Here is a 21050-nt window from a genome sequence, read left to right on the forward strand (position 1 = left end):
GCAGACGCGACGTGTCTGTGCCTAATAGGCGCCTAGCGTGGTACACGCTAGTCGTACCGGCGCTTCCAGCTCAAAGTACAGCTTGTCACGAACAACCATCGCTCGCAAACCGCAGACGTGCTTCCCTCATGGCTGGCAGGCAAAAATAGGAATGAAGACCACGGATGATGCCCTGTCCAGCTTGGATTTTTGCGACAACTACTTCGATGGACACGATATGAAGACTACTGATACAACTCGGAAACGCCTTCGAATTCCTTCTGCCGAACTCCTCTTGCTCTGGTACAAATTTACTCTGCTACAAGACGCGCCTCATCCTCAAGCAAAGGTGGGGTTGATGCGCCCAAACTTGTCCAGCACGGGACGACCGAACGAGGACTGCATAAGGGTACGTTTAAATACCAACCAATTGTGCGGTAAGTTCAATCATATGGACGTACGAAGGGGGAGGGTTTGTTGTCCAAGATCTTCTCGATCTTCTCGAGGACCTCCGGGGTGAGCTTCGGGATAACCTCGAGCGCCTTGAGGTTGTCAACGACCTGCTCAGGCTTCGACGCGCCGAGGATGACGGTGCTCGTGTTAGGGTTAACTGCCAACCAGGCCAGGGCGAGATGGTTAATCTTGCAGCCGAGCTCTGGCAGATGTGCGTGTGCGAGCGGCGGCGTTGCAATGTACCGTTAGCGATCGTGCAACACATGGGACCACAAAAAATTGGCGCGGCGGAGGGCACCAACTGTTACCTTTCTCGGCGAATTCGGCGAGCTCCTTGACGGACTTGAGCTGCTTCTGGCCTTCCTCGCTCTTGAGTTTCGCGATGGATTGCTTGAAGAACTCGGAGTGGGTAGCGTAACGCGAGTCCTCGGGGATGCCGTCGTTGTACTACCGCACCCGCGCGTCAGCACATGTTCAGAAGCACGCTTGCCTGCGCAACTGCCAGACACAACCCACCTTGCCAGTCAGAAGTCCGCTCGCCAGGGGCGAGAACACCGTCGTTCCGATGGAATAGTTCTGGTAGAGCGGCCTGTGCAGAGATGGTCCCATGGCTCAATGTCCGCCACACACACACATGGCGCGTTCACGAAACCGTCACTCACGCATACTCCTTCTCGGGGCGTTCGCGGTGGAACATGCTACGAACGGCATGAGCGGTGCTCGCAGAAGCCGCCGCGGAGGTACGTACTGGTGCTGGCATTGCTCAGCGATCGGGGCGACCAGGCCCAGCTTGGCAGAAACGTCTGGATGGGGTTGAAGGAGAGCGGTGGTTGCGTGAGCCGAGCAGCCCGCGGCGAATCGGACGTGGGCTGCGCACGTACGGTAGGCTTCTTCGATGTCGCGCGCGGTCCACTCAGATGTGGCCCAGTAGAACGCCTGCGGACGGTGGCGGCGTCGCCGATTTAGCAAATCTGCTCCCGCCCCCGCCTGTGCGACGCCTCGAGAACAGGCGCGGGAGAAAGACGCACCCAGCCCTGATCAATCACGAAGTTGAAGGCACGAACTATCTCCTCCATAGGCACTGTCGTGGCGTTACCGTGAGCGGAATCCCTGGAGACGAGAACCGCAAAGACGTAATTAGGGCGTACCGGAGTGGTCGGGGCGGTGCGCGAATAGCACGTCCACGTAGTCCATCTGGAGCCGTTCGAGGCATTTCTTCGTGCCTTCGACGATGCTGTCGTACGAGCATAGACTGAATGAGCCGTCCGAGCTACGGCCGCTTCCTGAACTCACTGTTTCCGGGAGAGTCCCATGTCGTTCGGCCCGCGGCCACCCCAGAAGATCTTGGTGGTGATTACAAGGTCGGAACGCTTGACGTCGAGTTCCTTGAACACACGACCCCTGATTCCCAGAAGGTCGGTCAATTCTGCGCTACCGGTAACCTTGTGCGCCCTGGGGGGCTGGCTCACATCTCGAGCTCGGCCTTGCCACTGGCGTAGCCTTCCGCGGTGTCAAACCTGCAACGGCGCGTGTCAGGCACAAGCACTACTTCCCGGAGACGAAGTGTCAACGTTGCACGTACATGTTGATACCATTGTCCAGCGCGATCTTGATGATATCCTGCAAGGCAAGGGCATCCCGAGCCGCAAAGTAAGTTCTTCTTCCGCAAGCCGCTGATCCACAGGCACGGCAGAAGGGCGGAGCGCGCGCACCTTGACGGGGTCGCCGTGCACAGTTTCGCCGTAGGTGAGCCCTGCAAATTCAGTTGGCTGCTGTCAGTCTCATCATCGCGGGAGGAAGCGCCTGCCGCGCAGGATCGAGAGTGAATTAGCCACGCACATGCGCCCAGGGAGAAGACAGGCACACGCAGGCCGCTCGGGCCTAGCCTGCGGAAGGGCATGTTCTTCGCTTCGTACGTGTACGCCATTCTGCTGTTGTTGTGAGGTCAGAAAATGGGTCCTTGGGACGGTGCTAGTGGTTGGTCTCGACGATGGCCACCTGCGGATGTTCGCTGAGCTGCAGATCGTTCGGGTGAGAAAGAGATAAGGAGCTTTATAGCAGCACGGTGGTGCGCACGGGATCGAGGGGTGAGAGAGCGGAAGGATGGTGTCATACACGTCCTCGCACCGGTCCGGGCTGGGTAATCCATTCAGCACTAGGACTCCCATTCCAACCAGAACATTCCTACAGCGAGCATTGCACATCCTCGTATTTGCTACGGCCAAAGATACGCTGGAAGGGAGGGATGCAGTTGTACTTAGACGGGCCGAGAGCTTCACGCGCCCGCGCCCGTCCCATGGTGAGCATCTGAGAGCATCGAGAAGATACGACCAGTTCCACGACATACCCCATGATCAGTGAGCCGCTCATGAAGCCATCCAAGCAGATCATGGAGGACGCGTCCCGTGAACATCACATAGGGCAGTTAACGCCTACTGATTCAATCAAGTTTGCGCGAGCTTTGCCGCCGATCCTAGCCCTCCTATTCGTGGATTGAACATTGCTCAAAGCACACCCTGATAGAGCCAGAACGTCGAACACCAGCATTCGATCAACCACGCAGCTGATTTTGGAGGAAAATATGTATCGTTGCGATCGGTGGACCAGCTGCGTGCTCGTGTCCAGCGTGGTACGTTGAGGCTGTGAAGGTCGTCATAACCTGGGATGGGGTTAGGGGTAGGATTCTGTGACGTACTTATCCGAGATATCTGCACACAAATGCTGCAGAAACAGCGCATACAATGTGCTCGACGACATTACACGACAAAACTCATCGAGTAATAGTACTTACCTGATCCGAGGACCTAGTGTCTACAGACCAGCGAGAGCGACAGAGGCTGCCCAACCGAAGGTAGTGACCGTGGGAACATGTTGACCCCAAGCGGAGCACCTCGTGTAGGAGGCCACGGCCTGGAAGGTTCAGCACCAACGAGCACGACCACAAGCCCTCGCAGTCGACCACCATGCGTCTACACCTTCTCTCCCTCCTCGTGCTACCCTTCCTTGCCACTGCGTCTACCGACGAGCAAATGGTGTTGCCGTCCTCTCAAGACGGCTTCGGAGAGCCGTTTCTTCCGGTTACATACTCCGGGAAGCCCTCTCTCGCCGATCTCCTCACCATCGAGTCCTCTGCCTCCATATTCTATTCTTACGCGCGGGAAACCGAGCTAAGCAAGCTCTTCGCTGACAAGAACGCGAAGAGCACTCTCCTGGTCCCCACGAATAAGGCCGTCATCGCCCTCCCCAGGAAACCGTACGTCCCCTATGATGTCTTCCATGCGTCTGCAGAACTATACACGGCGTCTTGTTGTCACAGCCATGAGGGTCCCGAGCCTATCCGTGAGGGCGTCATCCTGTCGGAAGCCGAGTTCGACGATCTGTCAAAGAAGAACGTCGAGCGTTGGGTCTCGGCGCACATCATTCCGGTATGTCATTGTTGCTCGTCTCCGCCGCCCGCTGCGGCGTGCTGAAGGCGGCTCGCTCGTAGGGGTCCCCCATTTCTCTAGCCTCGCCGGCGGAATACAGGACTCTACTCGACGGGAAGAACGTAACGTTCACCCCCACGCACGGCGGCGACTCAGGTGCGCCGGAGTGGACACGCGTGGTCCTCGACGGCGCCGTTCGTTTGATTGCGATGAAGGAGGTGAGTCCCCTTCCTATCCTTTGTTTTGCGCGGGCTCGCAGCCGTCCAGACCAGCCTCTAATGGAGTAACCTTCGTTCACTGTAGGCATCCAATGGCGTCATGTATATTCTGGACGGCACAGTCGCCTTGGATTAGGTTGCCCTCTTCACATCTTTGCTTTGTATCAGTACATGTATGACTATCGTTTCCCTAAGGTTCGGCGCACAGTCCTAAGTGTCGGCCTACCGTGTCTATGTTGCGCCACCGGTTGCAAAATTGTGACAGCCAGAGGAGGACGTCCGGCTTCCATTCACCATGTCGTCCGGCGTCAGGCTGCAACGATGGTAAGTACCTGTTCAACCGAATCCCGACATGTGCGGATGACAGCACTAGCGATCTTGCAGCCACGCTGGATCTCGATCCAGGTCAAGTATGCTTCTGCTCATGCATCTGCATCGGGCGCTGGCCAGCCATATCGCGATATCCCTTCGGAAACGGCATCCCTCTACACCAGTTCACTCGGCGCGTACGGACTCCGTAGGCGCACTTGGCGCCTTCTGGTTTCCACGTTGTCCGGGGGCGGACAAGGTGATAGCTTGGCGGGGTATGGGGCGTACCAGCACGGCCGTCCGGTGCCCCGTGCACCGTACTACAAATTCGATGCCGACCGAACAAGCATCTCCACAGTTTTTTGACATCTTTTTGTGTTCATTCATCGCGCTGATCCTTCGGAGGAACGAAAATTCGAGACGGCAGCCAAGCTATACGATCGCCGCAAGATGGAGGTCTTCTGCCGATAAAAACACACGAAGCCTTCGCAGCGGCCCGCCGCGGTGGTACGTTGTCGCACACTAACTCCTGACGTCATCTGCTATTGGCTGACAGGCCGCTCTAGAGAGTGCCTACACGGGTCCGAATACAGCAGCGACGATCGAACGGGTTCGCGCCTTCTTGGAATTCGAACGCACGATAGCACCTGCACGTGCTGCCATCACACCTCTGCGAACTCTGCGTCCTGTCGCCGCCCAGTGCAAGCTTCGCTGCGAGCTCTGCTGCACGTCGTTACTGCGGCCGCCCCAAGATCGTCAGCGGCAGTCCGTGCTTCTTGGCTGGCCGGACACGACTTCGCCGCTGCTTACAGCAGCGCCTCATTGATTAACAGCGGGCCTTCGTGCTCTCGCAAATTCGACCAGATCTGTGGCCTTTTCTGCGCATCCGGCACCTGCCCAGGGTGCGGCATGGCTCCTGGCGCGAGAACAGTAGAACCATGATACGAGCACGTCCAGCTATTCACAGCGTGACACGTCTCCGCAACGAGGCTCTGCCCCCCGCACGAATCACCGCACTAGAACGCGCCACGGGCCCCACTCCACTGCTGCTCCCACAGGGCCACTCTTCGTAAGTGGGGACCCTTCCATCGCGCACTCGAGGTGACGGTTCTTTGGCAGGTCGCTACCGGGGGCCCGCGCATCTCCAGCTGCACTGCAGCCTCAGGCCGCCCACCGCCAGCCACCGTGCCACCACGCTGCCTCTCCCTATTCGAATCTGTCCAACTCTGTATTTTGGGGGCGGGCGAAGTGCGGCGCGCCACCGCAAGGCAGGCTCCCGTTCTCGCGTTTTCACGTTCCGCCATGGGAAGAGAGGGCCGGCCGCGCGGTACCCTCCGCGCCCTAAATCAACATCTTGACATCTCCCCTCGCCGCCGCCCATCGCGACTGACTGCTTGGCTGCCGAACGTTCAGGTCACAGTGGGGCCCGCGCCACGTCGGTGGTAAGGGTTCGCTATCAACTGACCGGCCGCGGAAGGCGGCGCTGAGTTTTCGTCGCCAGGGGCTGCGGCCAGAAAAAATCGGGTGCATATGGGGTTGCGGTTGCCAGCACCGGAAGCGGCATGTACTTACGAAGGTGCGTCGACCTCGGACGGCAGCTCCAAGCCCCGCTGAATTAGAGCAGGACACGGGCGCGCTGGGCCCTGCTGATGGCGAAACGCACGCAGGCACACACTGGTGACGACTCTGTGCCGCCCGCGGTGCCGTGCAGCGCCGTCCGTCGCGTCGCTCGTCCTACGCTGGATTGGTGCAAATTTGCACGAGCCCCGTGTAGTGCGCGACTGCACGGTGGGTCGCGCAGGCCTTTAGAAGCTACAAGCCACTGGACCCATTCAATGATGCGGTTGGTGGCGATCGAATCGTCGCCCCAGATCTCGCCGTTCGCGCGTACACCCCCGTCTTCTCGCCTCGCTTCATGTGAATCCGGTTCTCTCTTCGCGCCTTCCCGGGGCATATTTTCACTGCCACCCGTGCGTCGTACCCCGCACGACCCCCACACGAGCTGCCCGCCTTCGTCAGCGCGCTGTGTGGTGCCCATGGGGAAGGCTGGCCCGGGGCCGCGTTCCTGGCCCTGGAGGTGTCGATGTGATACGACGACGTCCATGACCTCGTCCGGTGCTAGTTGCCATCCTGGCCCGCTTGCCATGCCCGGAGGACAAGCGGAATACCGGGGTCTAACCCGTTCAAGGGCCCGCAGCGTTTGTCAGTGATAGCCACGACATGTGAGTTGTGCCGCCTCGGTACGCCAAATGGCCATCCTTGTCTGCATTTTCTCATGCGGGCGGTGGTGCACGCAGGCTCAGCCAATCAGCGTCCTCGCGGCTCACTACTGCCATAGGAGATACATAGGCAGCTGTGTATCATCGACCAGTTGCCGGTCGAGCTTGGGAGCGTTATTAAATGTTACGGCATACACATCCGTTACAGGAACGCTGCGCGATATAGTGGGGCTTATGCCTTATCCTTGCGCGCCCTATGTGGTCAGTTTCTGTCGCGCGATGGTGTGAGCCTGGGTACATCATGTCATGAAAATTGCTTTTGCAACACACCTAGGGCGCTCGGAGGCTTTCACGCAGGTGCGTCAACAACTTCCTTCCGCTCATACGGATCATCGCACTGTGTAGGAGGACTATCGCGATGGCCCGCGGGATGCTGAAGTTGAGGCACGCCGTACGTACAGGCACGCCGAACTGTAATGACGACTCCAAGCAGCAATCCCCCACCCGCCCTCGGCAAAACATCGCACGAAGAGGGTTCGCAGCCAAAATCGCGGTCTTTCAAGCTCCTCGGACAAACTCGCGCCACAAACTGTGCCGCTCATGCCGCCGCACAATTGTGTGCACGCCGGGTGGACAGGAACGCCGCACGCAGGGGAGGGCCCGCGGGTGGAAAGGCGACGCCCATAGCAGACGTCAGCCGAATAGACTCGCCGGGATCGCGCGGCGGGCGAGCGGCGATCGCCCGTACAAGGCAGGTGGCCGGTGGGCGTACCACAGGAATAGCGCGCACACACTCACGCCTGCGCCACAGATCCCTGCGCCGCCCTTCTCCCGTATGTGCGACGACGACTTCGTGTGCTGCGTAGACGTGTGCAGGAGCGTCCGGCGCCCACGTTCACAGCTCGCCATTGGTGGCACGTTAACACCGCGCCCCGATGGGCTGCGTGCGGCGTGCGTTCTCCCGTTATAACGTTGGAGGTACGTACGTTGCCGGACGCCCGCAACTTTGCATACCGACTGGCTCGGGCTGTCTGCGCAGGCTGGTCACGCTCGCACACGGTGTGTACTATGATTGCCACCAACAGTTAACGAGCTACTGTATTCACCGGCCGCGCTGTGGCTGCCGCCACTGGTACGACACGGCAAACCCCCGAAGTCCTTCTCCCGCTGAGCTTCCCAGGCCCCCGTGCCAGAAGGCGGACGAGCGCCACAGCAACACCCTTCTGCAGCCCACTACGCATCCGCACGCAACATACGGTACGACCTTCACCCCGGCGGACGCACAGCTGACTGCCGCCAGACCTCTTCACCCCACATTCTCATACCCCGCAGAAGGGTGCGAAGATTCCAAGCCTTCCGTGCTCGCGTCCGGCACACGTAAGCGACACGCCAGCCCCTCGCAATGCGCGACCCTCAAAGTGCAGGCACCCTCTGCGACCGCCGACCGGAGTGCGAACAGAAAGCACAGAAGGCGCACGTCGCGCTCGCCAATCGCGAAGGCCTCCTCAGCTGGTCTGAAACCCGCAGGCGCCCGTGTGCCGTGCCGAAAGAGGCAGGCGATCCTCCCAGAACAAGCCATCTCGCCCGAATGGATCTGCTCACGCGGAAGCGACATGGTGTGCTGCCCATGAAGTCCATCGAAGCCCCGCCTCGGACGAGCCCGGCCCCGCCGATCAGGGTCGTGCTGCCCGAAAGAGCTCTGTGCCAGCGATCAGCCTGACCTCCCGCCCGCCTGCTCGCCCGCTCGAGGAAGTCGCGAAGCCTGCGACTCGCGCGCAGCTATCGCCCCTCTGCAGCCGGCGTCCACGCGCAGGCGCGTTCTGTCTCGAACGACTCGAACACGGCCGCAGCTGGTCACATTCCGCGATGCTGACATACACACGTCGGCGCACGGAGGTCCGGCGGCGCGGGGATTGCGCGCATTCAGCGCGGTCCACACGTCCTGGCAGCGAAGGCCGCGGTTTGAATGAGACGTCGCGAGCCCGCCTTCGTCCTTCACGCCGGCCATGGGGTGTGGCCGTCGCGCTTGGCTGCCGAACGGCGGCGTGACCGCGGCGGCCAGGAACACGCACGATGCAGGAAGAACGTCACTCAGCGAAGGACGCGTATACATAGCACGTACGGCGTTCCACTGGAAGAGCGCCCTGCGTACTGCGCGTTCTGGGGAAGACGAAGGGCCCCCGAGGAAGAAACCGGAGGACGGAAGGTAGAGGGGGCCGCGAAGTCAGGAGCTCGAGGCGAGGGGTTCGCGCCTTCGCCTTCGCTCGAACGCGGACTCGAAGCGCGGCGCACCGGGACTAGAAGACACGCGCCCCTCTTCTCCAGGCCACTATACAGACGTCGCGGTGATCGTCCCGGTGGGCCCTCCTGGGCCACCCTCTTCTCCTCTTCACGATTCTACCTGGCGCCTGCAGTGGGCAGTATGCGCTCACGGAGGCAGATCAGTGATCATCCATGATGCATGCTGTGGGCCGGCGTTGGTCATGGGTCCAGCGTCCGCTGCGCACGCAAATGACCGCTGTCCGTTAGGACGTGCCACCAGATCGCGCCGGGGCGAGCGGGGCCTAGTGGGCCGCCCAAACGGGCGACAACGCTGCTTGTTTCAGACTTAACGCATAATGAACGGCAACCATTTGGACCAGCGTGGGCGGAAAACCTGTCCGGAGGCAAGCCTATCAGCAGGCCCGGTATTTAGCTGGATAACTGTAACTTTGCGCCGTGGCGGCACCTAGCGGACGGTGGGGCTGTACCGTTGACGTCGGCGTGCGTGTATACCGTGCGGATGTAGGTCCACTGTATACATAGCCGGAGCGGCCGGCTCCGCTTGATATGCCAGGCCTCCTGAGTGGCCATCTACAAACATAGGCCGGCCAAGAATTCACGGTGGAGCGCCCTGCCGCGTTCGCGCTGCGCTAATTGGCCACCACGACGCCTGTGAACATAGAAAGGGACGAGAACAGAACAATGTAGAAGAAGAGAACGCACGCACACGCTGTCCGCTGGGGTCCTGTGACGCGCGGGGATCAGGTCATGCTGGCTCGACGCCGCGCAGACGGTGTGAAGCCTCGACACCTTGCGAACACCTGCGAGCCGTAACAGAGTGGGCGTGAGCGTGTATTTGACCGGCGAACTCGGGCGGAGAAGGCCCACCACGAAGCACTTTCCACGACACAGCTCTCCACAAAGGACGTGCGGGGTATACGTAAAACGTGCTGGAGAACCGAGTACCGGGCTTAGAGCTGGCGTACCTGAAGAACGTCCACCAAGTAGGCTCTAGCGCGTTTCTAATCCGCCTCCCACCGTACGCGAACAAGTGGACGCGGGTGGCACATCCTGTCGCGCCCGGGCGTCCGCTGTGCTCTTCCTCGGGCCCCGGCTCCGAGTATTAAAACGAGCTAACACTGACGGCAGGAAGGCTTCCAGCAGAATATGCCACAGCAACCGTCAACTCGCGACGACTCACACTCATAACGACGCGCAGCGATACATTGGCTTCGCATGTTCCGCCCGCGCTCAGGCTATCCCGAGCTAGTACGCGACCGCGACGCCGCGCCGCCCGCCCCGATCCTGCGCGGAAGTAATCAGGGATCACTGCTCCCCGCTGGGCCCGACCTGCCACGCCCGGCGTGGTGCGGGCTGCAGACGCACTATATCTGGCCATCTGGGATCCAGTGTCCTGCGAAGCCCACCCGGGGCGAGATCAGGGCCTGGCGATGTGGGGAAGAGCGGTCGATGTGTACGTACTGACGCGCAATTCCCGGCGATAGAGCTGGCGTGTCCCCGCGAACTCGCGCTAGTGCGCACTTGGGGTTCCTGAGCCTAACGGTGGGCGTCCTACCCACAGCTGTCGTCCCGGCTGAGAGGGCCTGGACGCGCGGGATAGGGCCGTGCATTTCCGAGTCGTCTGGCAGCGGCAGCGGCACATATGCCTCAGGTGCAGCAGAGGGTCAACTCGTACGTGATGATGATGGACTCGGCGTTCGTACGTAGCAGTGCCATCATCAAGGTGGACTCAGTCCGAATTCGTGGCTTATTAGTGGCAGGCGCCGGCCCCCACCACGTTGCCGACGGGCCCAAGCCACATACTGAACGCCTCGGCTATTCTGGCGGTGCTTGGGCGGCTGCTAAGCCCGCATTGCTGCGCGCCCGAGTCGTCCCGGCCCACAGCACCCAGCAGCAGTGCACCGCTAGCCTCGTGGTTTCCTCGCGCGCGCCCTGACGCAGATGCGGCGGCGCCGCGCGAGATTGCGCTGCGTCTGGGATCTGGGCGCAATCACCAGGAGGGCACGCTTCTCGAAGCCTCGGGGCTAGCACCTTCGGCGCGAGAGGCTCGCGGACGCACTTCGAGTGCAGTAGCGCAGGCACTGTATCAGTCAGCGCCGTGGGCTCGGCGCTGCGCCGGGCTGCGTGCCGCCGCCGTGTTCCTGGACGAGAGCTCGAGGGACGAGATGGTGTTGTGGTACCAGGGTGCCTAGCGGCTCGAGGCTCGTAGCCTCGCGCGGGCGCGGGTCGGACGTCGGCCGGAGGAGGCAGACCCGAGGCACTTGCGCGGGACTCACACCGGGCAACGAGGCACCACAGCTGATGCGGTCAGCTGGGCCGAGCGGCAGGTTGTGGACAACGGGAGCAAAAAAGGCGTGCAGAAAGAGAGTGGGTGGATCGTGTCCCAAGGCGGCAGGCGTTCGGACGCCGACGGCCTGTGCATAGATGCCGGACTGATAGATGGATGGATGGATGGGAAGCTGCTCTCCAGCCCGGCGGGTGGGTCGGCGTAGGTTTCGGAGGACGGGCGGGAAAGCACTTGCGCGCAAAATACTGTGATAGCGGTAGCAAAATACGCACTGCTCGCGGCAGGAAAGGTCTGCGCGGAATACAAGGCAATGGCCACGCTGCGATAGCGCTCCGGCCGGGATGGATGGGTCACGGATGGATGGGATGGATAGATGGGGCTGCGCCGCGGGGCACGGGACGCGCGGGGCGATAGCGCTAGCCACACACGCGCGCATTGCGTGTTCTGCTGCGACGACGCGGGTCCTGTACGCTGGACAGGCCATCGTCAAAGATGGGAACGCGCGAGCCTGTGCAGGACGCGGTGTGCATCATCGCAGCGTCAGCTCGCCTCGCGTCCGAGCAGCAGAGTGCGCCAAGGCGGCCGGGCGCGCAAGATACGCCGGAGAACCGCACCGGGGCGTTCTCTCGAACGTGCAGGAAGCCGCGGGTGCGTCAGGGCTCGCATAGCGATTTGCTGCACGCGAGCCAATTGCTGCCACCGCGGCGCCGTCGACGGGCTCGGAGCAGCATCGGATGGGCAGCTATCCGCCGCCCGAGCGTGCTCACGCCGACGCGAGAAGCGGTTGCTATTCGCCCAGCCGGCCTTCTGCGCGCCCTGCACGGTCACGGACCTGCACACGCTGGTCGGAGTGGGTGAACGATGATGTCGACGCGGACAAAGCAGAGTCTGTACCCGACGCCCGTTCCCAGCCCACCGCCCGCCCGCGATGGCTCCCATCCACACGGCTCCGGATGCACGCACCGGCGGGATTGAAGAAGATTTGATGATGACGGAACGACGGCGCGCGGAACACACAATACGCTCGCGCTCCGACGGCGCAGCCAAAATGGATGTTTATTTTCTGGCAGCGTTTCACGTCCAATTGTTATGGCGACTCTCCACATCACATGGCCCGCGCAGACGGCAGCGGCCTGCCGGCGAGCACGCCGCACGCGAACGCGTTTGACGGGAGCGAGACAGCGAGTGCGCGCGCCGGCTGCACCGCCCTGCTCGGATCGCAGGGCGCGGGGTGTGGCTCGGCGAGAGAATTTTCGGACTGGGACGGCTTATCGATGGGCGATGGCGCGATTGCGGAGGCCCCAGTGCATCAGCTGGGAGGGAGGACGCGGAGGGAGTGCGAGCGGGTGGACAAGGGGCTCGGGAAGCAGGTGAAGCGGTGGGGGTGGGGAACTCTATTGCCACTGCTCGCTGGCGGACGACGTCGCGAGAGAACTCGCGATGCCGCATTCATCGGGGCGGATCGTCTTCGCACGGCACGCGCGAGGAGAGCGACGCATGGGCCGGGCGCGCACGAGAACGCAAGAGGGCGATCGGTGGGAGCGTGTACGAGCCAGCGTCGGACGTCGACTGCTGCTGTGGCCTCGGACGGCGAGAGCCTGCGCTGCTGCGAATGCGGGGAAACAGAGACGGTCTGCGTCATGATAACGTTATCCCCACCTCCGGCCCTGATGCTCGCCCAGATAAGATCGCTCTCATCTCTCTCCGCACGCGACGCTAAAGTCTCAGAACCGCCTGCCGAGCGCGGCTCGCACAATCCCATGCATCACACGCCTCGCGGCTCGCAACAACTGGGTAACATAGCAGATGGATTGCGCGGGACACTCGAGCAGATGCGTCAACGAATCCGTGGGGTGTGCGACAGAATACAAGACAGATGGGGGGTATGTACAACCACAACCGATAGCAGCTTCTTCCTTCTTCCGCGACTCCTCTCCTCCTCCATTAAGGATATCTTCGTACAGCGCTGCGTCGGGGGAACTTGAGAATACGTGGGCGAGATGCAAATAGGAGCATGGTGCTCGGCATGCTATACGGTGGTGATACAGGCTTGCGATGATCGAGGTTGCGACAGCAGTGATCGAGTAGAGTAGAAACAACTAATGGGGGCGGCGTCAGCATTCCGGCGTGCCGAAACGGAACGGAGGAGCGCCGGACGATGGGAGCGGGGAGGAATGGAGAGGGAAAGGGAAGAAAGGGCGGACACTCACATGGTGGACAACGAACTAGTATACAGACAGGGCCGGGCGCGTTCACTTGAACGGGCACGTCGGCGCGTGGGCACCGCGCCAGCCACAGTGGCAGCACTGGGGCGAGGAGGCGGCGAGGAGGCACGACTCGGAGTCGGGGCCGTGGCAGGCCGCGTTGGAGGGCGCGTCGGTGGTATGCGCGTGCGCGGACGCGTGCGGATGCGACGGAGACGCGACGGAGCGCGCGGGGGTGGAGATCGCGGAGGATTGTGCGTGCATAGTGGTGCGCGGGTGATTGGTGGGCTCGGAGTGGGCTGGGTGGCGGCGGAGCGGGGAGGGCTAGCTCGGGATGAGGGCTCTGAGAGGATGCGGAGGATGGATGAGCGGGAGAGGATGAGTTGCTATGCGGATGCGAGGAGGGGAGGTGTTGGTGAGGGGAGACGGAGGCGGACTCCACCTTTTATGCGTCCGTTGAGGGCTCACATATTCCGCTCGTGCGGCAACGGTGGGCGTTAACGATGGACTTCAATACCGGCCGAAAGCGGTAATGGGCAGGAAGCTTAGGCACGTCAGTTGTGGACTTGTCGGCGCATAGCGATAATAATGCGAATCAAAATAGGCGATGGGATCGGGGAGCCCTAGGTGGCCGAAACGGGCTAGAGAAGACAACACGATCGGAGGGCACGCTAGGCCGCGAAAGGCATCCGGCCACAGCGATCGTGCGCAGGCCACTCGACGCTCGTCCCAGCCTGACTCAGCCCCATCCTCTTTGTCCTCCCTCCCCTCCGCCCCTCCGTCCACGCTCAGCGGACGCTGTCGCCTATCACGGTTCACACAGCCCGCGCTGCCTCCTGATGCTGCCGTCTGTGCCACTCCGCTCCTTTGTCTGACTCTCGCTCCCTGGCCCGAACTCCGTGCCCCGAGGCGCGCCGTCCGCCTCGAGGTCGCCGGCGGGGGGCCGCCCGCATCCCTTTGTGGCTTGCAGTCCTCGATCGAGCAGAAAAGGCTATGGACGCTATTGTCACAGCACATGCCCGCCGCCCTGGGCAGTCTAATCGTATAATCCCGTATCGTCCCTACAGGCACGTCACCGCCGCACAAACGCGAACGGCTGCCCCGGATGCGTCCGGATGGTCTGCCAATAATGCCCATTTAGCCACGCGGGCGGCATCTCCGGAGAAGCATTGTGGCGCCGCGTCGCTCGTCCACGCCTGCACCCCGTCCCCCACGCCCGTCGCGCTGCCAAAGAGAACCAGCGCGCCAAGCTCTCGAGCCTCCTTCCTCTCGTGCCCTCTTCACCCGCGGAGGACGCACAACGCCCCATTGTGCGCCCGATGTGATGCTTGTCGATCGACGCTGTCCTCTACGCTCGCTGGGCTGCATCTACCGGAGCGCGTCACCCACCGCCGCCGTCGACTCTAGGGCTCTCCAGGCTGTCTGCGCCACGCTCTCGCCCACCCGCGCCGCGCTTCGCTCTCACCACCCGACGCTTCGACGGACGCGGTCGGCGTAACCGTCGTACGTCGCGCGCGGGCGAACCGTTTCAACAACCTCGGGCGCCGGGGCGCATCGCGTGCGTACGTGTTCTCCACCCCCTCCGATGGCAGGCCCCTGCTGCTTTCGTATACGCCGTCCCGCTCAACACACACTCTATGCCCGGCCATCCACATCTCGTCTCCATCCCGACACGGCCCAGACGGAGTCCCAGGCTGCCCAGGCCGCTCCAGGCCGCTGGGAGGGGCGGCGAACCCGAGAACTCGCGCGGACATGGTGCGTCTCCCTCAGACTCCCGAGGCTGTTTCTTCGCGGCTCGTATGCGTCGGACGCGGCGGACGATGCTCGCCCGCGGCCAGAACGACATTCGCGCATCGCGTCTATCGCGAACTGTGTCTGCGCGCAGTAACGTAACGAGGGCAAATCTCGCCAGGAACCGCGGCCGAATAAGTCGCGGACGGCGCACCGGCGTGGACATCACCAGATTGTCTTCGAGTCCAGCGTCCGATCCATCTCCCTCGTCCTTCGCGTATGCGCAGCCTGCCCTAGCGCTGTCCGATGTCACCGCTTGCCGCGTGCAGTATACAGAGTCTATGTATGTACGACCCTTTGTGCTGTTTGCCAATTAATATCTCGTCCTTGGAATCCCGATAATTGCACGACGTGTGCCCCTGGACGCTCGCACCGGCCACCTCGAGGGCGTCAGGCCACCGGCCTTCCCAGTGTGTAACGCGAACACGCGTTTGTGCGCTCGGCGGAGCGCACAACTAGCTCAGCCTCCATCTTCTCTTACAAGCTTGAGCAACACGACGCAATGTGCACTCCTCGACCGGTGCGGTCCCCCCGCACTGCCGGCGCTCCTGGCACGTCCGACGAGCCCCCTGTACACACAGCACACCGTGCCCAGCCAGCTCCTGTCGCCCGATTGCGTGTATTCATGCGCCAGTACTCAGCGATGCGCAAGGCCCGATATTGCGCTCTTTGACGGCGCTCTTACGCATGCGCTTACACACGGACGGGCCTAGTGACCTCCCACTATGCCCTCTTTACGCAACGCGGGCCCAGTGCGCGGCGCACGCCCGAGCTCTTGTCATTGATACGGGCTGAGCTCAGCTCATCTCAGCTCAGCCAACCCAGCTGCGTGCGCCGTCTCCCCGTTGCTGCTGCGACGCGCTAAACATACCACAGGGCCCGTTATAGCTACATCAGCACCTCTTTGCGCTAGAACCCCGCGCACCCGTCCGCCCGCGGTCGCCGCCGTTCCCGCTCCACCAGCGAACCGCGTCCGGCGCGCCATATCCAGCTAGCACACCTGCCGCGCGCTCGCCCGCCTTGGCGTCGACCACAGCTGCAGTGTGCCATCCCAACACCTGCGCCTGCGCTCGCACCCGGGGGCCAGAGGTCGCGCGCGTCCCTGGCCGTGCAATAACGTGCGATCTTGATCACCCCGCTCGCCCCGGGCCAGGGCATGCGCGCACGCGCCCGGGCTGCACCTGCCGCAGACGGTTAGCACCGCCCCCACACCCGCCGACGGAAACAGACGCAGATACCACGCCCGCGTCCGCCCCGTTGCAGCTGCCCCGGCCCCGCGCGCTGGGTGCGCTCCCCCAGCTGATGATATAATTACACTCGCAGAAGGGCGAGGAAGCACGGCATGCCATCGCGCATCTGCAGTGAGTTAGGAACAGGCATAACGGGAACAGGCCGCGGGCCTCCGCCGACGTTAGTAACCCAGGTGCGACTCGTGTGCGCGTCCCCCTGGTGTCCACCCTCGACATCATCAGCCGCGGAGCTGCAGCGCGGCGTCCAGCTGCTGTTCGCGCTGCTGCTGCGCCCCGCCCCCCGGGCGCACCTGAGCATCTCGCGGGCTTCTAGCGATCACTTGCCGGATGCAAAAGCCACGGCATTGCGCGCCAAGTCGAAGGCCACAGACACGTCGCTGAAATTCCAAAACCCGGATATCTGTGTGCGGGAGGGACCCTGGGGGCTGCGTATGCCGGAGCTGGGTGGGCCTGTTCGAAAGGTTTGCAACACATCGCGGTTTCGGGCCCGCCTCGCATGCGCACTGACACGCCCCGCCCCGCGCTCCGAGAGCACGGCGGACTTACGGTGACAGGCAGCGCGAGGGGCACGCGTCCTGAGGATCTGTGTATGTGCCACCCGCGTAGGAGACGTCCTCGGACGCGCACCGTGCCACCCGCGTATACGCACCCGCGCGCGTGCGAAGCAGGGTTGGAAGCGTGACAACTGACATTGACGGGCGGACTAGAAAAAAATACGGCGAGGTGAGCATTCGAGCCTGCGAGCGTGCCCAGGCAAGCACAGCCTCCGGACGTAACTCTCGTCCTGCGCGCCCGCCCATGCGCGTCCCTCGAGGCCGCTGCGGTCCGCCGTGGGCATCACGGCATTTCAGGCCCCAGAACCCAGGACCGAGCACAGAGTGAGGCCTGGCGCCGAGAAGCGCAGACGGGAGGGCGATTCAGAAGCCCGCCCTCCCGTCCGGGGTGCTCGGAAGATCACGGTGTACGTGATCCTGCCTCGCGCTCGAGCTTCTCGTCTTATGACATCGTCGACGTCTGTGCCCATGGCCCTCGCTCTGGACGGCGCTCCCTGCGGCTGAGTGATTTCGTGCGCGAGGAGGGGTAAGCGGGCGGACACAGCATGATGAGGCTCGCTCGTATGATGTGCGCGTCTGCGTCATCCACGAACGACCTGCGTGGGCCGACTGCCGGGCCCGGCGAATGAATGAGAGGCCTCGGAGTACCAGGGACCGCCGGGCAGGCAGACCATGCTGGCCATCTTTGTCCGACGACCAAGGCGCTGAGTGTCCAGATATCCAGATATTGATAGGTAGTCCGCCGAGCACGAAGACGAGCAGTGAGTCACGGACAAAAATAACATACACGACACACCTCCATCGGGGTGCATGAATGCAGAGAAGATGTCGCGGGGGGTAGTAACGTACAGATGACTCTCATGCCATAATCATAGCGTCCCCGCCCTTCACCTCCCACCGCCCCCACCACCGCAGCGGCTGGGCGCGAGCGCAGTGCGCCACAACCCCCGTTCTGCGCGTCCGTCCCGCTCCTCGGAACCTTCAGTCGGGCACGCCCCCGGCGGGATGCAGAGCACAAAGATTCCCGGTACCTCAGTTTCCGGTGCCCGCCTTCGACTTCTTCGGCGCGAGCGCGTACCACTCCGGGACCTCGTTCGCCTTGGGTACCGCACGTTTCCTCAGCTCCTTGATCTCCTGCTCCTCCTCGAGCTCTTGCTGTCGCCGCCGCTCTTCACGTTGTCGCTCAAGCTCGGCCTCGCGTGCACGGCGAGCTTCCTCGAACTGCTCGCGCTCGCGTGCCCGCGCCTCTGTGGAGAGTTCGATCTGGAGTGGTACGACGGGGGCAATCTCCGCTTTGCGTTGGGCGAGCATAGATTGTTGCATGGCGTGGAGCGCCTTGAAGTCAGGGATCGGGTGCGCAGCATACGCCTTCGACTGCCGCAGGGACATCGTGTGGCTGCTCCCGCTGCTACTGGCTGACTTTTCGAGGTCAGCCCGCCGTGCCTCGCCGCGCATCGACGTCGCAAACTGGAACTCCATCGGCTTCGTGGGCTTCGCGGACGACGAACTTGTCGGCTAGAAGCACAAAGCATTAGCAATGATTACACCCGACATACAGTCTATTTAAACGCATGATTAAGTGCTGGTGGGCACGCGCGGACGAGTGAATGCTTAAGTTGTCGGCTACGCGCAACCATCAAAAGAAGGCGTGGCGGAGGAGACCCCGGATGCATCAGCACGCAGGGGTCCCCGCTGCGGGCGCATACAGTGGCGGAAAGACAAACGTGCCCTGAGCAAATGCTGACGGAAATCCCGACGTACCTGTCTGTCCGCGGAGGCGATTCCCCGGGTGGAACTGGATGTCTGTCCGAGTCCATCACGACGCTCGTGGGTCTGACGCTCCTTTGCGTCGGTCAGATTTTCCTTTTGCGACTGGACTGTGCCCCTTGATTTGCCACCCCTGCTCGAGGTCGGGACGTGAGCACCGCTCTTGCTGTCAACGATCTCACCCCCAAAAGGGACCTTCGGTTTTCCCCCGTCGACAGTATTTCCAGGGCCACTATGCGAGAGCGGCTTCAGTGGCGCGACTGCAGGCTGGCGCGCTCCGTCGGTCTTCGCGCCTAGATTCGCGGTGCTGGCACTTGCGGACACCACGCGCCGCGCCCGCGCGCCGTTGGACGCCGCCGCCGCCGCCCCGTTCCTTGACCGTGAAGGCTGTAGGGCAGGTTTGCGGGGAAGGGGCTCCTTCGAGGCGAGCGGTGCCGACGGTCCGGATGTGGTCTTGCTTCGTTTGCGTTGTTGTGCAGGTGGCTCACACGCTGGAGACCCCGCACGTTTGATTGAACGACGCATCGGGGAGGGAGAACGTCGTGTCTCTGAGACCTGGGGCTCGGTCGCATGTTGATCGAGGACGTCCGCGGGCGCTCCTGCAGGGCTAAGCGACCCTGACGCTAGCGTGGCCGACGCTGCTCCAATCCCACTTCCCCGCGGGGATACGCGACTACTCGGGCCAGCGATAGCCTCCGAGTCCCCGCCCTCGTTGAGCCATCCTGCGGGATGTTGAGTTGTAGCTGTCGGTGCTGGGACGTCGGTCTCAGGCAGTGCACAACTCGGGGCATCGTTGACCAAAAGCGCGTCTTCACCGACTTCTATCCTAAAATATTACGATCATGATTGACACTCTCGTATGACGGGCGGAAAATATTGCAAGTTCGTATTTGCTTACCTCGCAGTACTCGCCATGAGCCTTTGGCCGAACGACAGTAGAGTATCGGCTAAGGCACCGCCTACCCGGGGAGGTTTGACGTCGGTGAGAACAGCGGACGACGCTGACTGCGCAGCACCATCAACACGCCGGACGCTGATTCCTCTTGTCGCGGCAGCTGCAGGCGGCGCCTGGAGTGGTCGACGCCGCATTCCAGGTACCGTCTTCTTCCCTCCAAGTGAAATTCTGCGCGCGATGGATGCAGTCAGGGGTTTGAGTTTGGCGGGTTTGGTGACCGCTGCAACGGGTGTCACCTGGGGAGCCAATAGCAAAGGAGATGAACGAGAGTTCAAACACATGCATAGAGTAGAATTTACGTACCTTCTTTCGCTTCGCTTTGTCGCCGCCGGGAAGTTTCTTCTGTTCCTTTGCGTGATTGGTCTTGGGAGGACCCTTGACTATGCCCTTCTCGGCAGGTCGTTCGACAGCCAATCGGTCAGCCGGGCCAGCCGATAGCACTTCCGCTATGACCGGAATGAGATTGGCCACAGTCGAGGCCGGTGGTTGGATGTCGGCTGTGTTTCTCTCATAGGCATCTGCGAGCCGCCCATCATCATTCGCAATAACGGAGTAGGAAGGTCGGATGATGGAAGAGGGCCCGTCGGGGCTGGTCGGCGATGGCAGCGGCATACGCTTCTGAGGTCCCGGACTGAGCTGACTCAATGTCAAGGGACTACGAGCGCGCAATGGGACAGAATCCTGTGAAGGTTCCTCTCCTTGGAAGAAGTTAGACCCTTCGTCGGCCATTAGAAGGTCTTCGAGGTCCGTTTGTTGGGGAGGAATTTGGAAAGAGGGGTCTTGGTGACGGAAGGGTGACAGATCCTCCGCGAGAGCCGCAGAGAGTTTGTTGACAACAGCAGCCTTATGGGGCGTAGCAATCCCAGGACGCGGGCGAAGAGATGATCGCACGGGCATGGCACGCACAGGCTTCGAGCGCGGCGTGAGTTCGGCAAGAGTTAACGGGGGTTGCGGCGCGGGCCTTGATGGCGGAGCGGGTGTGGCAAGGGTATCGTCTGCACCATTGAAAAAGTCGATGGTATCGTCTGCGAGAAGGAAGTCATCGGCGGCACGAGGAATTTGGAACGAGGCATCGGAGAAGTCTGCAATGGCTGATGCATCCGATAGGTCTGGAATATGGCGGAGGCTAAGGTCTCCCATGGCTCTGCTGTGGTCGTAGGTCGAGTGGTATGCAAAATTTGAGTCGTGCTTGGCTGGTGTCTTCTGATTCGATGGTGTACAACAGGTAGTGAGTACCGCAGAGTAGAGGGCAGTGCGAGTGTCGTGTTGTGGACGGACTCGGAGGCCTCGGAGAGCGTGGGGATCGGAGAAGAGCGCAGGACGCGAGTAGCCACACCGCGACGCGACCTCAAACCG

The 21050-nt window shown here is 62.1% G+C and overlaps 6 protein-coding genes across 6 annotated transcripts; 3 read left to right on the forward strand and 3 right to left on the reverse strand.

Annotated features, from left to right (window-relative positions):
* Nucleotides 1-318: 318 nt before the first annotated feature.
* TRAVEDRAFT_110377 (Aldo/keto reductase) lies at nucleotides 319-2359 on the reverse strand (the record flags this gene model as incomplete). The annotated part of the gene is made up of 14 exons (XM_008034726.1): nucleotides 319-378; nucleotides 441-634; nucleotides 741-879; nucleotides 949-1021; nucleotides 1095-1130; nucleotides 1181-1235; nucleotides 1314-1368; nucleotides 1461-1513; nucleotides 1581-1666; nucleotides 1726-1833; nucleotides 1902-1949; nucleotides 2015-2052; nucleotides 2145-2185; nucleotides 2272-2359. The coding sequence occupies 14 exons, from the start codon at nucleotides 2357-2359 to the stop codon at nucleotides 319-321; spliced, it is 1074 nt and encodes a 357-aa protein (XP_008032917.1).
* A 1102-nt stretch (nucleotides 2360-3461) lies between these two features.
* On the forward strand, nucleotides 3462-4211 carry TRAVEDRAFT_109574 (uncharacterized protein; the record flags this gene model as incomplete). Its single annotated transcript, XM_008034727.1, has 4 exons — nucleotides 3462-3701; nucleotides 3756-3857; nucleotides 3920-4075; nucleotides 4161-4211. The coding sequence occupies 4 exons, from the start codon at nucleotides 3462-3464 to the stop codon at nucleotides 4209-4211; spliced, it is 549 nt and encodes a 182-aa protein (XP_008032918.1).
* Nucleotides 4212-10528: 6317 nt separating this feature from the next.
* On the forward strand, nucleotides 10529-11078 carry TRAVEDRAFT_41871 (uncharacterized protein; the record flags this gene model as incomplete). Its single annotated transcript, XM_008033966.1, has 2 exons — nucleotides 10529-10585; nucleotides 10647-11078. 2 exons carry the CDS (start codon nucleotides 10529-10531, stop codon nucleotides 11076-11078), a joined length of 489 nt encoding a protein of 162 aa, XP_008032157.1.
* Nucleotides 11079-12974: 1896 nt separating this feature from the next.
* TRAVEDRAFT_25623 (uncharacterized protein) lies at nucleotides 12975-13780 on the reverse strand. The gene is made up of 2 exons (XM_008033641.1): nucleotides 13384-13780; nucleotides 12975-13272 (listed from the first exon to the last, which is right to left on the reverse strand). The coding sequence occupies exon 1, from the start codon at nucleotides 13639-13641 to the stop codon at nucleotides 13426-13428; it is 216 nt and encodes a 71-aa protein (XP_008031832.1). The 5' UTR covers nucleotides 13642-13780; the 3' UTR covers nucleotides 12975-13272; nucleotides 13384-13425.
* Nucleotides 13781-14168: 388 nt separating this feature from the next.
* On the forward strand, nucleotides 14169-15506 carry TRAVEDRAFT_55378 (uncharacterized protein). Its single transcript, XM_008034187.1, has one exon. It carries the CDS (start codon nucleotides 15015-15017, stop codon nucleotides 15483-15485), a length of 471 nt encoding a protein of 156 aa, XP_008032378.1. The 5' UTR covers nucleotides 14169-15014; the 3' UTR covers nucleotides 15486-15506.
* Nucleotides 15507-17680: 2174 nt separating this feature from the next.
* On the reverse strand, nucleotides 17681-20965 carry TRAVEDRAFT_55379 (uncharacterized protein). Its single transcript, XM_008034188.1, has 4 exons — nucleotides 19998-20965; nucleotides 19638-19930; nucleotides 18734-19565; nucleotides 17681-18487 (listed from the first exon to the last, which is right to left on the reverse strand). Exons 1-4 carry the CDS (start codon nucleotides 20832-20834, stop codon nucleotides 18005-18007), a joined length of 2445 nt encoding a protein of 814 aa, XP_008032379.1. The 5' UTR covers nucleotides 20835-20965; the 3' UTR covers nucleotides 17681-18004.
* Between the last annotated feature and the right edge of the window lie 85 nt (nucleotides 20966-21050).

Source organism: Trametes versicolor (genome assembly GCF_000271585.1).
Source record: "Trametes versicolor FP-101664 SS1 unplaced genomic scaffold TRAVEscaffold_1, whole genome shotgun sequence".
Taxonomy (NCBI): Eukaryota; Fungi; Basidiomycota; class Agaricomycetes; order Polyporales; family Polyporaceae; genus Trametes; species Trametes versicolor.